Source organism: Myotis daubentonii, chromosome 5, assembly GCF_963259705.1.
Source record: "Myotis daubentonii chromosome 5, mMyoDau2.1, whole genome shotgun sequence".
Classification (NCBI taxonomy): Eukaryota; Metazoa; Chordata; class Mammalia; order Chiroptera; family Vespertilionidae; genus Myotis; species Myotis daubentonii.
Genome location: NC_081844.1, coordinates 47,631,565 through 47,643,880, shown reverse-complemented (window position 1 = coordinate 47,643,880; position 12,316 = coordinate 47,631,565). Strand labels below are relative to the sequence as shown.

General features: G+C 44.2%; 1 protein-coding gene across 9 annotated transcripts in view; it reads right to left on the bottom strand.

The window, feature by feature from the left end:
* Positions 1 to 12,316, bottom strand: part of RAPGEF2 (Rap guanine nucleotide exchange factor 2) — a 241,573-nt gene that overhangs the window by 172,450 nt on the left and 56,807 nt on the right. Inside the window, exon 1 of one of the 9 annotated variants that reach the window (XM_059697741.1) lies at positions 9,991 to 10,195. The exons of the other annotated variants lie outside the window; for them this stretch is intronic. Within the exon in view, the coding sequence (XP_059553724.1) occupies positions 9,991 to 10,044 (54 nt within the window). The 5' untranslated portion in view covers positions 10,045 to 10,195. Of the gene's footprint in view, positions 1 to 9,990; positions 10,196 to 12,316 lie in introns of those variants that run through there. 9 annotated transcript variants of the gene reach the window in all.

Genomic DNA, 12,316 nt, shown 5'->3' with positions numbered 1-12,316 from the left:
GAACTACCACCACCCCTCCTTTCACACAGATGCCTCAACCCTCACTCCCCCCTAACGGTTGGCCTTTATTAAAATAACCCACACGCTGGTACAGAATTGCCTTTCCCCAGCCAGCAAACACACAGGCCAAAGCGTGAGGCGCGGAGGAAGTCTTGCTCTTCAGAGCCACCTGAAATTGGTAACCTCCGATGAAAACTAGGTACGACAGAAGAGGAGTTTTCTCTCTATAGCTGAACAAAGAAATGCATGGCCTTCGGGAAGTTCTATTCTTGGATCCTATTTTTTCCCTCTACACCAACAAGAGGCATTCACAGAGTGAAGTTACGTTTCCCCTATCTTGGCTGCAGAGAAAGAGAGGCCCACTGCAGAGCTAAATCACCTCACGTGTCCCAGCTTCCACTTCTGTCAGGAAACTATGCTATGCAAACTAAGAACTCCCCAGCCTCCCCACCCGCACCTCCCGGGACGAATGGAGCGGAGCTCACGTGACTGTCACAATTTTAAATAACCCTCAAAAACGTGAGCAATGTTCCCCCAAATAAGCCTCCAGCCCTCGGGACAAACAGGAACAGGTTCCTCTCCTCAGGAAGTCGGGCTTTTTTTTAAGAACAATAAGCCTTTCCTTCTCGCCTAGGAAGGACATCCTTATTTTTCAAAAACAGATGCTACTTGAAAGCAGATTAAAGTTATCAAAAACAATGGAGCCCAGCAGACAAAGATATTGGCAGGCCAAAAGAAATGCAGTTTTCCATGAAAAAAAAAAAAGGGGCATTTTTTGGCCCCACATGTAAACCATGTATGAAAACCCAAAAGCACCCCCTCTGTCAGGGGCGTGATTGTTCGCCGCCTCATTAACCCTCCTGCCCAGGTCTGTGAACTCCGCACGCACATCCAAGCCGGAGGGAATGTTCTCTGCATGGCGAGCTCTTCCTCCCACGTCTAATGTCTCCTCAGAGACTCATTCAGAAGGTAGCAGGCCTCAGACCAAACTTGTAATTCACTTACAACGAGCTTTTAATTTCACTTGTTCACCAGCGTCGGGGATTCGCTCACCACAGCACAGTGTATTCTGCTGGCGGGGGAGCAGAGAGGGGCCAAGTGTCCCCCACCTCCTTCCCCACAAGCGGAGCCGGCACACCCACCCTCTCTCTGCGGCCTCGGCAAACAATGCACTGTACTCGGGGAAAAATATGCCTCGCTTTTCCTTTGAAATGAGTCTGTTTTAGAAATGAAGCGCTGTGCTTAAACGATAATCAGAAGTTAAGTGGACAAAAGGTACAGTGTTCCCATTACAAGATACATTAAAAAAAAAGATTCATTCGTTTGAAAAGATTGTATTTCAATCATCAAAGAGAGTCAGGCCAAGGCTGGTACAAGTAGCAGGCGGAAGGAGACTTCAGTGGTTTGGACTTAAACATGAGGAGAAAGATTTTTCTTAAGTAACAGCAGTCTTGGGACGAGGAACGGTACTGGTGCCAACTTACTCTCTCTTGCAAAGGCCAAAAAGTACACTCATTTATCGCCCTTGACCAAATATCACTAGCAAGCAACCAAGAGAGTTATGTCTTGAACATTATGTAAAAGGAGGGAAAAAGCCAAGCCAAGACTCAAACTCCTGTCTGCAGCCAATCGGGGGAGGAAGCAGGAGTCTGCCAGTGACGTTGTATCCGCGGAGGTTAAGTTTTATTTGGGAGATCCACATTTCCCTACGCTAAAACATATAAAACAACTATCCTAAGAAGGATAGTGGGAAGGCGATGCGCTCTGGTGTCAAACGGAGCACAGCTTACATCCTCATCCCCATCCCTGCGGAGAGGTGGACCCTGGTTGCGGTACAGAGACTATACTTGCCAATCATGTGTGTGAGTTACTCAGCTAGACTGTGCGGCTAAAATGATATAGTTTCATAACAACACATGGCATATACAGGTCCTTGAAAAATGCTCGTTGATCTTATTACTATCTATGAGATATTAATATAAGCACAGAGTAATACCAAGAATATAGACTTAAAACATTCCTGAAATGTATATACATCAGAATCTTTATAAATTAATCCACCCTTTTCAGATGTGACTATCTCTAGCCAAAGAAGTTAAATGAATTATTTATATAAAACATATAACGAGCCCCTAGATCAGTGGTTCTCAACCTTCCTAATGCCGCGACCCTTTAATACAGTTCCTCATGTTGTGGTGACCCCCAACCATAAAATTATTTTCGTTGCTACTTCATACATAACTGTAATGTTGCTACTGTTATGAATCGTAATGTAAATATCTGATATGCAGGATGTATTTAGGCGACCCCTGTGAAAGGGTCATTGGATCCCAAAGGGGTTGCGACCCACAGGTTGAGAACCGCTGCCCTAGATAGTCCGCTTTAGCAATCCTATCAGGTTTGGTGGGCAGTGGGTGCCTATTGCCTCCAGAGCACACTGTCTGTCAGCATTGTTTCAAGAACATCACATCCACCTGTGGTAGGCAGTTAGGCAGACAAGAGCAGAGCAAGGACGCTGAGCCAGGGACGGAAGGTCAGCAGGGCGGAAAGCCCCAGATGACTTGCAAGGGGAAAAATTGGGAAAACAAGGACTTCGTCCCCAGGGTGACCTTTCCTCCCCTACTGGCTCACTGGTCATGTGGTTTAGATCCTCTGGCCTTTCTTATCACTCAGACCCTCCCCGACCTTTCTTTCCCCCTGGCATGGTGCTGGTCATGTGGTAGACAATCTTGGGGGAACAAAAAGAGGACTGGAGAATAGCCCTGAAGCATCAAGCCCCCAGGACCATGAGGTTCTGACCTGCATCAAAAACATCGAGGCCTCAGTTGTGTTTCAGCTCCAGGACCAGAAAAGCAGCAAAACCAGACAAGAGACACCAGTGCCGACCTCAGGACCAAGTTGACTAATGACCCTGGCAGCGACCAATCAGTGGAGACCATGACCATGAAAGGACACACCTGGAAAGCTGATGAATATCCTATTAAGACCCTCCCTTAAAACCCCCACCCATAAAAGCCTGTGGGATCCCGGAGCACAGCCTACCCAAGCCTTTCCCCTCCCCCTCTTCCTACCCCTCAGGGTCATGACCATTACCTTCCTCTCTCCTAAGCTCCAAGGGCCCTTCCTTTGCCTCTGTAACTTGTTTCCTCAGCCCACTGCTTCTACTCCTCACTTCTTCTACCTCTGGGACTTTCTAAATAAGCTTTCTCTTATAGTTTGAGTCTTGGCTCTGAATTCTTTCCTAGCCAGAACTCGAGCACCAAGGTTGCTGCACCAAGGTCCAGTCTAACCCTATGGTGTGACACCTGGTGCCGTTTGCCACCACCAGCAAAAACACCTGCTTCTGAAGCTCCACAGGGAATGCACTGGATGCAGAGAAAGAAGGGCAACATTCCTGCAGGGCTGGTGGTATGCACAAACTTCGAGTGAAATCCTGTGAATCACGGGAGGGAGGGAGGGAGGGAGGGAGGGAGGGAGGGAGGGAGGGAGGAAGGGAGGAAGGAAGGAAGGAAGGAAGGAAGGAGTTTTCAATCTTGGTGTTCAGAGCTGTGAGAAGAAACTCATGCCTGTGTAGGGTAAGACAATTCTGTAAATGGCCACAAGGTGGCAGACCAGGCCAACAGACCTTTCCTGGGACTAGCAAACTCAAGTCATTGGGTCTCATAGATACATTTTTCCATTATGAATACTTAAGATATTTGGGTCTTTAAAAAGTATTCCTTAAGATCATCTCAGGGAATATGATGAGTCCTTTCTCCTCCTGCCCCTAATGAAGGGGGGCAGGAGAGAGCAGACAAGTCCATCAGCTCCCCCATTAAAACTGGTCGATTTCTACCATCCTTGTTTTAAACCAGCCTCCACACCCCACACGTCTTTGTAAAGCTCAAGAGCATTTAAAACCAAAATGTCAAATCACTACACTGCTGGGGTGTTCTGTGCCATCCCAGTCCCCAGTGGGTCCACTGCATATGTCAGGAAAACGTAAGAAAAGAACCCCGTGGAGGAGTATATGATTTTCAGTAAAATTCTCAAATATGTAATTCCGATCCTAAATCCTATGAAGGCTGCTCCTGAGTTCACTAATTTACACCAAAAGAAAAACAAGCCCCCGAGTTGTGATATTCAAAGTCGCATGTCAAATCCAGGAGAGCCTGGTGATCCCATTAGTTGGCACCTATGACAGCCTGGACAGTCTTCAGCCTCAGGTTCTTGCCCACTGCATCTCAGCAAGGCACCTGGATCGGGAGTTCCAGAACTGAAAGGTACAGATTCCAGCTAATCTGTTCGCCTAAAATTTCCTCAGGTTTTCCACTAGAAAAGGCATTCTTTATATCTTTTTTTAAAAGGGAGTTCTGCCCTGACCGGTGTTCCCAGTGGTTAGAGCAAAAGCCCACACACCCCTGGATCACGGGTTCAATTCCCGGTCAAGGGCATGTACCCGTGTTGCAGGTTCGTTCCCTGGCCCGGATCAGGGCCCTGTGCACGAGGCAATGTGTCTCTCTAGCATCGGATTTTTTTTGCTTCTCTTTCCCTTCCTTCCTCCCTCCACTCTCTCTAAAAAAAAAAAAAAAAACAACACAACAAAACACAACAATGGATTTTTTTACATCTTTGGATGAGGATATAAAAAGGGGGGGGGGAGATTTGGGACAGTCCCTAAACTTGAGACAAAAGCAATTATGAAGGAATTACCTCTTAAGTTAACCATGAAAATGACAAAGTAACTTTGTCCTTTCTAGGTCAAAAGACATCTGCCTTAAACAGCACACTCTGGGCCCATGCCTCCTCCACTTCAAGGTGGTTTGGGGGCACCCTGAGAGCAGTCACGTTTCGGGGGACGTGGGTTGAAGAAGGTAGAAAGGACTTCATAAATTCTCAAAGACAGATGTAGTGCCCCATGTAATCCTCTTTCGCAAAGAGTTTAACTCTTACTGAAGAAAACACAAGCGTTAAATGAAGACGGCACAGGGCCGTTCTTAGGATTCCTGAGTGAGCCACGCTATGTTTAGCCACTTAGGATACACCTTACACCCTGTGTGCCGGGTCGTGTCCCGGGGAAAACAATTATCTAAGCAGATATTTTCATTGGTGAAGATTACGGTTTCTCAGAAAAATCAACACGTCAGTTGTAACTAAAAACTCACCCTGTGCACAAATAAGAAAAATATCAAGTGTCCAAATCAGCCCCTGATTCCTGTTTTGGAGAGTCAGCATAAGTGTTTCCCCTTCAGAACAATGCCTGATCCCCAGGCCCCCCAACAGCCTCCTAGAACCCGCATCTCCGAGGAAGCGAGAACAAACTTATCAAAATGTCTTCATTTTAAAATAACGAACTTACCGTAATCTCTCTGATTAGAAACTCTGTCGTCGGATTTTAATTTCACACGCAAGGATTAACCCACTAGGAAACGCTGTGCAGGAAATTTAACGCTAGCCTTGCTTTTCCTCTCTATCATTAAGTTAGCAGGCGGTGCATGGCTACATTTTAACTTAACCTTTAAACATTTGACTAAGAACACACACACATTGCTCTAATCAAGTGATTCTTGAACTATCTTTCATTTCGATTTAAAAAAAATCAAACAAGTCATATTCCCTCCCCTTTGGCTTGGTATTCAACACATTCCCCATAGCCAGTCTGGCTCTGGCTGGACCCCGTGGAAGTCTTGCCGAGTCCAGGTGGGCAGACGGGGCTGCCACACAACACACTCCACTGTACTCAGTCTCTACAACAAGGGGCCCTGCAGTCTACACAAGTCACCCTCGGGATGCCTCAAGTTTCAAACACCGGCCTAATCCAGGGCTCAATTAACAGTTCTTATTTTGAGCCATTCACTGTACAAATGTCAGATCTCCTCCAGGGGTGGAGTTTAGACAGTCCTAACATAACAAAAGCAACGCGGAGCAGGTCACTGAGGACACCAGCTCTTGACTGCCTCAGTAAAAAGGAAGCGATTCTGAATAGAGGCAGGTTTTAAATATAGAACACTTCATGGCTGCCATTTTTCTAGGACAAAAGACAAAAATAATATGACATCTGTTTTCCCATCCTGAATGCTTTACCAAGGAGTCAACCACCAGTGGTGTTGCTTACTCTCAAACGTTTCTATTTCTCTGGAGGAAGAACCAAATGAAAACATTCTACACGTGTAATTAAAGCCTTCCAACACTGTTAGTCAGAGATGCACTAAATGCTAAAGAAATTTTAGGCGCTGTTCAAAATTTCTCTCTTTCCAATCTATCCATAAGAGGGGAAGTTGAACCATCCAGATACATACTTGGGGGAGGTGGGGCAGTTATAGGAAAAGAATGCATTCTTGAATTGTAGAGATGAATTAGGGGGCTACGTGTACAATTACCATCAAGTGCTCCATTAGAAAGACTAGCAGTTCAGTTTCTGAAGCATCCCACCTTTCAATCATGTTTTGAAGTCTCCTTTGAAGCTAAAATCAAACATCTTTACTTACCTACTTACTTACTGTACCTGTTTTTGCCTCCCCCGACTGTACAGGATACACCAGGCATGCGTGACAGCTTAAATCAGTGCACGGGCACATTAGATCTATGTGCCGGGGTCCATGACACTCAGAAATCACTAGACCTTTGCCCTTCATAACAACAATCCTCTGACATCACTGCCACCACCCACCCCAAAGCCCTCAGCATCACTAATCACCAAGATTCTCCAGAAATCACACGGAGGCAGAGAGCCCTGTGAGATGACCACCCTGGGAAGGCGGCTGCTGTAGAGGAGCCATCACAACCACAAGGGGAGATGAGAAGAACCGTGGGAAGAGGCATCCCAACACCGCGTTCCCTAAAATACGTGTCCATCACTTTAAAATGCTTGCTGCTTCAGAGCCAGGGTTACACAGGGCAGATGGGCTTGCATCTCAGCGACCACATCCTAGAACTGGAGGAGCCACACAGGAAGACGGAAGGGGGGCGTGGGATTCCCTTTTCGTGGGAAAGGACAAATTCCCAAGGTGACCAGTGAGGGGGTTCCAAGCGTCGGTCCCTGGGAGACTTTCCACCGGGGTATGGCAAAATGGAAAGCAAAGCCAGCGTGGTAAGATTTCCCGATCAGCTAAATGTAGGCAATGTAAAGGGCTCTCCATTACAGGGGGATTAAAACCAGCTGGGGTTCTGTTTGTTTGCTGTTGTTGTTGTTTTTGCTTTTATGTCATGTTTTGAAATTATATTGCTAGATGATAGTAAATTCACTGTTTTATCTCATGTCATTAATAGAAAAAAAAATCTTTCCCAACTGCCCAAATTAAGATCATATCTTAGTTTTTGAATGGTGGCAGGGAGGTCAGTAGTCTCTTACTCGATGAAATCCAAAACATCGGGCCACCCACTAAGGCAATCTTATTAATGCAGGAGTGTGTGTGTGTGTGTGGGGGGGGGGGGGGGGGGGTTGAGAAAGTGATTGCAAGTTTCCAAAATAATTCAGCTCTTACTTACAGTCCTATTCTCAAAACTTTCCAGAGAGAAGCATTCTAGGTATTTTGACCCTTCCCAAAAGGGATTTTTCAATAAATTTTCATTAAAGAAATCTCTAACATTAGAAACTTCTGGTGGAATTCTGGGCCTTGGAACGGAATGTAAATTTTGCAGAAAATGTGGCAAGATGTTTGGGGCTGGCGAGGTAATCAGCGCCAGCCCTGCCGGGCCACTCCCCGGGGCAGTGTCTGCCTGCCAGCCACGACTGGGCTGAGAGTGAGTCCAGCGAACCGCACTGCCTGAGCGCAAGCCAGGCTCTGCCATTTCCCAGGGCTGCGTCCCTGTCAAGCTACTCAGCTCCCTGCAGCTGTTTGCTCATCTGCAACAAAATCGCATTTTCGTTTTCCAGTTTTGTTTTCTTACTTAGATAATTTTGGTTTTATAGTAAAATACAATGCTCTAACAGTAGAGGCCCTCCTATTTTTTTCCTATATGTATTACTGTAATTTTTTTTTCTGGTTTATTTATTTATTTAAATTTAATTTTTTTCCTCCCCCTTTTATCCCCCCCCCCACATGCCATCTACAGGCCTCTTATTTTTATCGAAGACTCCTACTTAGTCCCACATTTAAATCCGTTCAGTTGTCATCCCTTCCCTGCACTCCCATGTCACAGGTAAAGCCAACATATTAAATACTTGCTCTGGGCAGAGCCCTGTGCTAGGAGGCCACCCTGGAGACACAAGATTGGTACAACACAATCCTGGTCCTCAGGGAAACCTGAACACCCTCACAAAAGGCTACAATGCAAGATAGAAATTCAATTATAAGTCACGGGGATCAGAAGACAAGAGGCTTCTTATCCCCAAGTTTAACAGGTGCTCTCTCCCACTCTGCCATCGCTACCAGTCAGTATCAGAACTTCTAAATCACATCACACATATTCTTCTCCCCTCAAACTGCAAATTAAGCAAATTGATTACACCAGAAATCATAAATATCGGTAACCGTACACCTTCATCTGACAACCCGTTATCCAGTATCTACTCCCATAAGGAAATGTGATTAGATCCTATATTTAGCACCAAGTCCTTTCAGAGAAATGATATCATTCCCAAGGTATATTTTTATCAAGTTATTTAATTTATTACAGCTCAATCATAAAATATACAGCAATGGCTTCTGATAAAAAGTACAAGTAAACCTGTGTGCCTCTGGGGTCGAAAACCCACTCAGCAGAACCACTGGCTGTACTGAGCCTGTGTGGGACCGGGCCTTCCACGGCCCTGCACCTAGTCTGCTGTCAAAGCCAAAAGCTGCCCAGCCTGTGTGGCTCAGTGATTGAGCATTGACCCATGAACCAGGAGGTCACGGTTCGATTCCCAGTCAGGGCACATGCCCAGGCGACAGGCTTGATTCCCAATAGGGGGCATGCAGGAGGCAGCCTATCAGTGATTCTCTCATCACTGATTTCTCTCTCTCTCTCTCTCTCTCTCTCTCTCTCTCTCTCTCTCCCTTCCTCTCTGAAATATATATATATTTTATAGCCAAAAGTCAACTCTGCAATTAATTTGGGGAGGGGACTGGGGGGGGGGGGGATAGACAAAGAGAAAGAAAAAGGGAAGGCAGAGGACATAATCTCTTCCTCTCTATTCACAGGTCATTCACTGTTATTGACAGTAATGTTCTCCCTGCTAAATGTAATGCATAAGCTGTTTGCTTTAAGAATATCTGTAAGCACATTCTTTTGAATGTTATCCTTAGTAGTAATTCTGGGAGATTTGGCTTTTGAGAACATCCAGCACTCACCCAGAACTAAGCGTAATGAACGAGTTGGTTATTTAAGTTCAATTAGGCTCAAAAATAACACACAATTACAGGAAGTAAAGAGGTAACTTCCTCGTGGTATTTATTCACTAAGCAACTCTGATAATAACACCAAGATACAGTCTTAAACATATTTTCGGCGACAGCACCAGAATTTTTATAAAAATACTGTATTACTTGGAAACGTGACAAATTTTAAGGATAACACTTAGCTAGATATGTAAGCCTTGCCTTGTTTTAAACTTCATTTCGTTATAGCTGATCTTCATTTTAGTAGGAAAATGACAGTAAATAAAAATGAAACAACAGATAATTATGGAACTAAATAGACTACATTACACTCTTGTGTCTGTGTGTCATTTAAACCCTCGAATGTACAGCAGACAAATACTACCGTTATACTTCTTAACCTTCTGGAACCAAAGCACTGTTTTATGCATGAAAGTCAACATCAGGTGCCATTAACATGGCCCACATGCAACCTCTGCAAACCCTTGCGTCAGTGAGGATTCCACCCAGTACACAGGTATTGCCCAGAGAAACCAATTAACCTGTGGCTAGAAGATTAAGTGCAAAAACAGACCAATAAACTCCTCTTCGCAACCTCTCCCCAAAACACACACACTGATTCTGCCTTTAATAGTAGTACCCTAAGCAAAAATTAAATTCTTACAAATAAAAAAAGAACAGGAAAAGAACAAGAACTTTTTTTTTTTACCTTATCTTCTTGCACACCTTTTCTGAAATCAGTCTCAAGCCTACAGAAATACATGAGCGAGTAACACACACCCAGATTTTTAAACTATTAACATTGTGTTCTCTGTCTCCTTTTCAATTCTCTTCTTAGAAATGGGCAAGTCTCCTGCCTTGGAAAATCTTCACCTGATCCTTCCTAAACAGCTGTAATTCTTGGCCAAGGTTCTGGAATGAGAGGTTCACCCTTTTTGCCCACTTTCTCAACTATCCAGTTATTGTATAACCTTTTGGAATCTGATCTTTGCCCCGATGCACTAGTATACAAAACAGACAAAAATCCCTCTTCTCGCAGATATTGCAGTCCAGTGGATATTACATCTAGTGAGACAGAAAGATTGAATAGGGATTTTTAAAAGTTTGTTAATAATAAGCAGGAAGAAGGTAAAATAACAAGAAGGGAATGAGAATATGAAATGTCCAGGAAGGTGGCCAGCGCTGGCCGATCCCTCCCCTCGGCCCCCAGGCCTCCTGAAGGACTCAGCGGGCGGTACCAGCTCTCTCCATGAGTAGCCCAGGTCTGCCTTGAGCCTCACTCTTCTTTAAAAGGATCCTTTCACTGAGAAATCACATCTACTCTCAGGCCATCTTTACCCGTGACTCCTAGACCCTGACTTGTCTTCCAAATTCCCGCCATTACCAGCACCGCTTCAAAGGACAACTAAAATTCACGCTCCATTTCCCCCAAAACACGAGTTCTACCTCCAGGTTTCTCTTCTGCTGTCCCTGGCACCAATGCCCCAGCGATCCCAGTGAAAACCCAGCGGTTATCTTCAGTTTGTTCTGAAAGCCGGCCGCTCTTTTCTCTTTTTACATATATTTAATTTCATTTTTTAAATCCTGTTGAGTAGCCTGTCAAGTTTTGGGTTTTTTTCATTCTATTTTCAATGGCATGGACAGTTTCGGGGTCTCCCATTTTATCATACCTAACAAACAAAATAAGGAACCCCAAAGTGTTTAGGCTGTCCCCCTCCGCTAGTGAAAAACTTCCATCAACCACCCAGTTTCCTCTGCCACAGCCTGAGGGCCCAGGCGGGCCTGCTCCCAGGGTTCCTCTGCTCCAGGCTCCACCCAAAAGGCCTCTCCGCCTCCCAGCACGTCCTCCTGCCTCGCACACATCCATCTGATGGGCAGCTCCACCGCCATCCCCTGAGAAGCCCTGCAGACCACAGACCACTCCACCAACTCTCCCCTCCTCTGGTCTCCTAGGCATTTATTAATGCATCTTTCATAAGGAACTTATTATACATTCGTCTTTACTGTTGGTATTCTTTAATATGTATGTGAAATATCTGTGGGAACAAGTCAATAAGGGCAATGCTCAATAAAGACCAGATGCTCCCAGAGAGGACCATATTTGTACTGACTTTAAAATAACAGTCCCATCGGAAAGCATTAAAACTTCGAACCACATGGCCCGTTTTTAAATGTTCTGTTTGAGGCAACATTACTTTAAACAAGACTCCTTTATAATAAGTCATCATTTAATTAATATCCAAATACCTTGAGAGCCAATAACAGTTCAGCAAAACAGCTGGAAATCAAATATCAGATATAATTACACACAGCTGGCTTTATTGAACCGATGTCATATTAAATAAACTTATTCCACAGACCGTTTCCCCCCTCTCAACTCCCCAAGAAAAAAAAAAATCCTTCAAGAAACATAAAAGGCTCTTTGTTAGATTTTTTTTTTTTAAGTTTGCAGAATATATTCCAATATTAGAGATTTTCAGCAGGAGTACATCATACTAAAGATTTTCAGAGGAGTATATTTTGTTTTTTTGTGCCATACTGTGTGTTTTTGTAAGATTTCACCGCCTTGGATTTTGTTTTCTTAAAGACTAACACAAAAATAGCAAACTGGACCAAGTCACAAAATACAATGAACACCTGTATTTTTATGATCTGGCATTCAGTTTATTATTTTGATATTAGATTCTATTTATTATTTTTGTAAAGATGCCATGTCTTTACAAGTTGTAATATAAATTATCAAACAAAAATATTGCTTTCAAACCTATTGTTTCAAGACATTATATAAACCATTTTACTGTATTGTATATGTTATATGAAGGAGAACTTATTTTTATAATTTTATTTCAGAGAGAGAGAGAGAGAAAGGGAGAGGTAGAAACAATGATCGGTTGTCCCACTTATTTATGCATTCTTTGGTTGCTTCTTATATGCCCGTGACCAGGGATCAAACCCACAAACCTTGGGGTATACCTGGCCAGGGTTTGAAGGGTAACTTATTTATAAACAATAACAACTACCTATTATATGCCAGG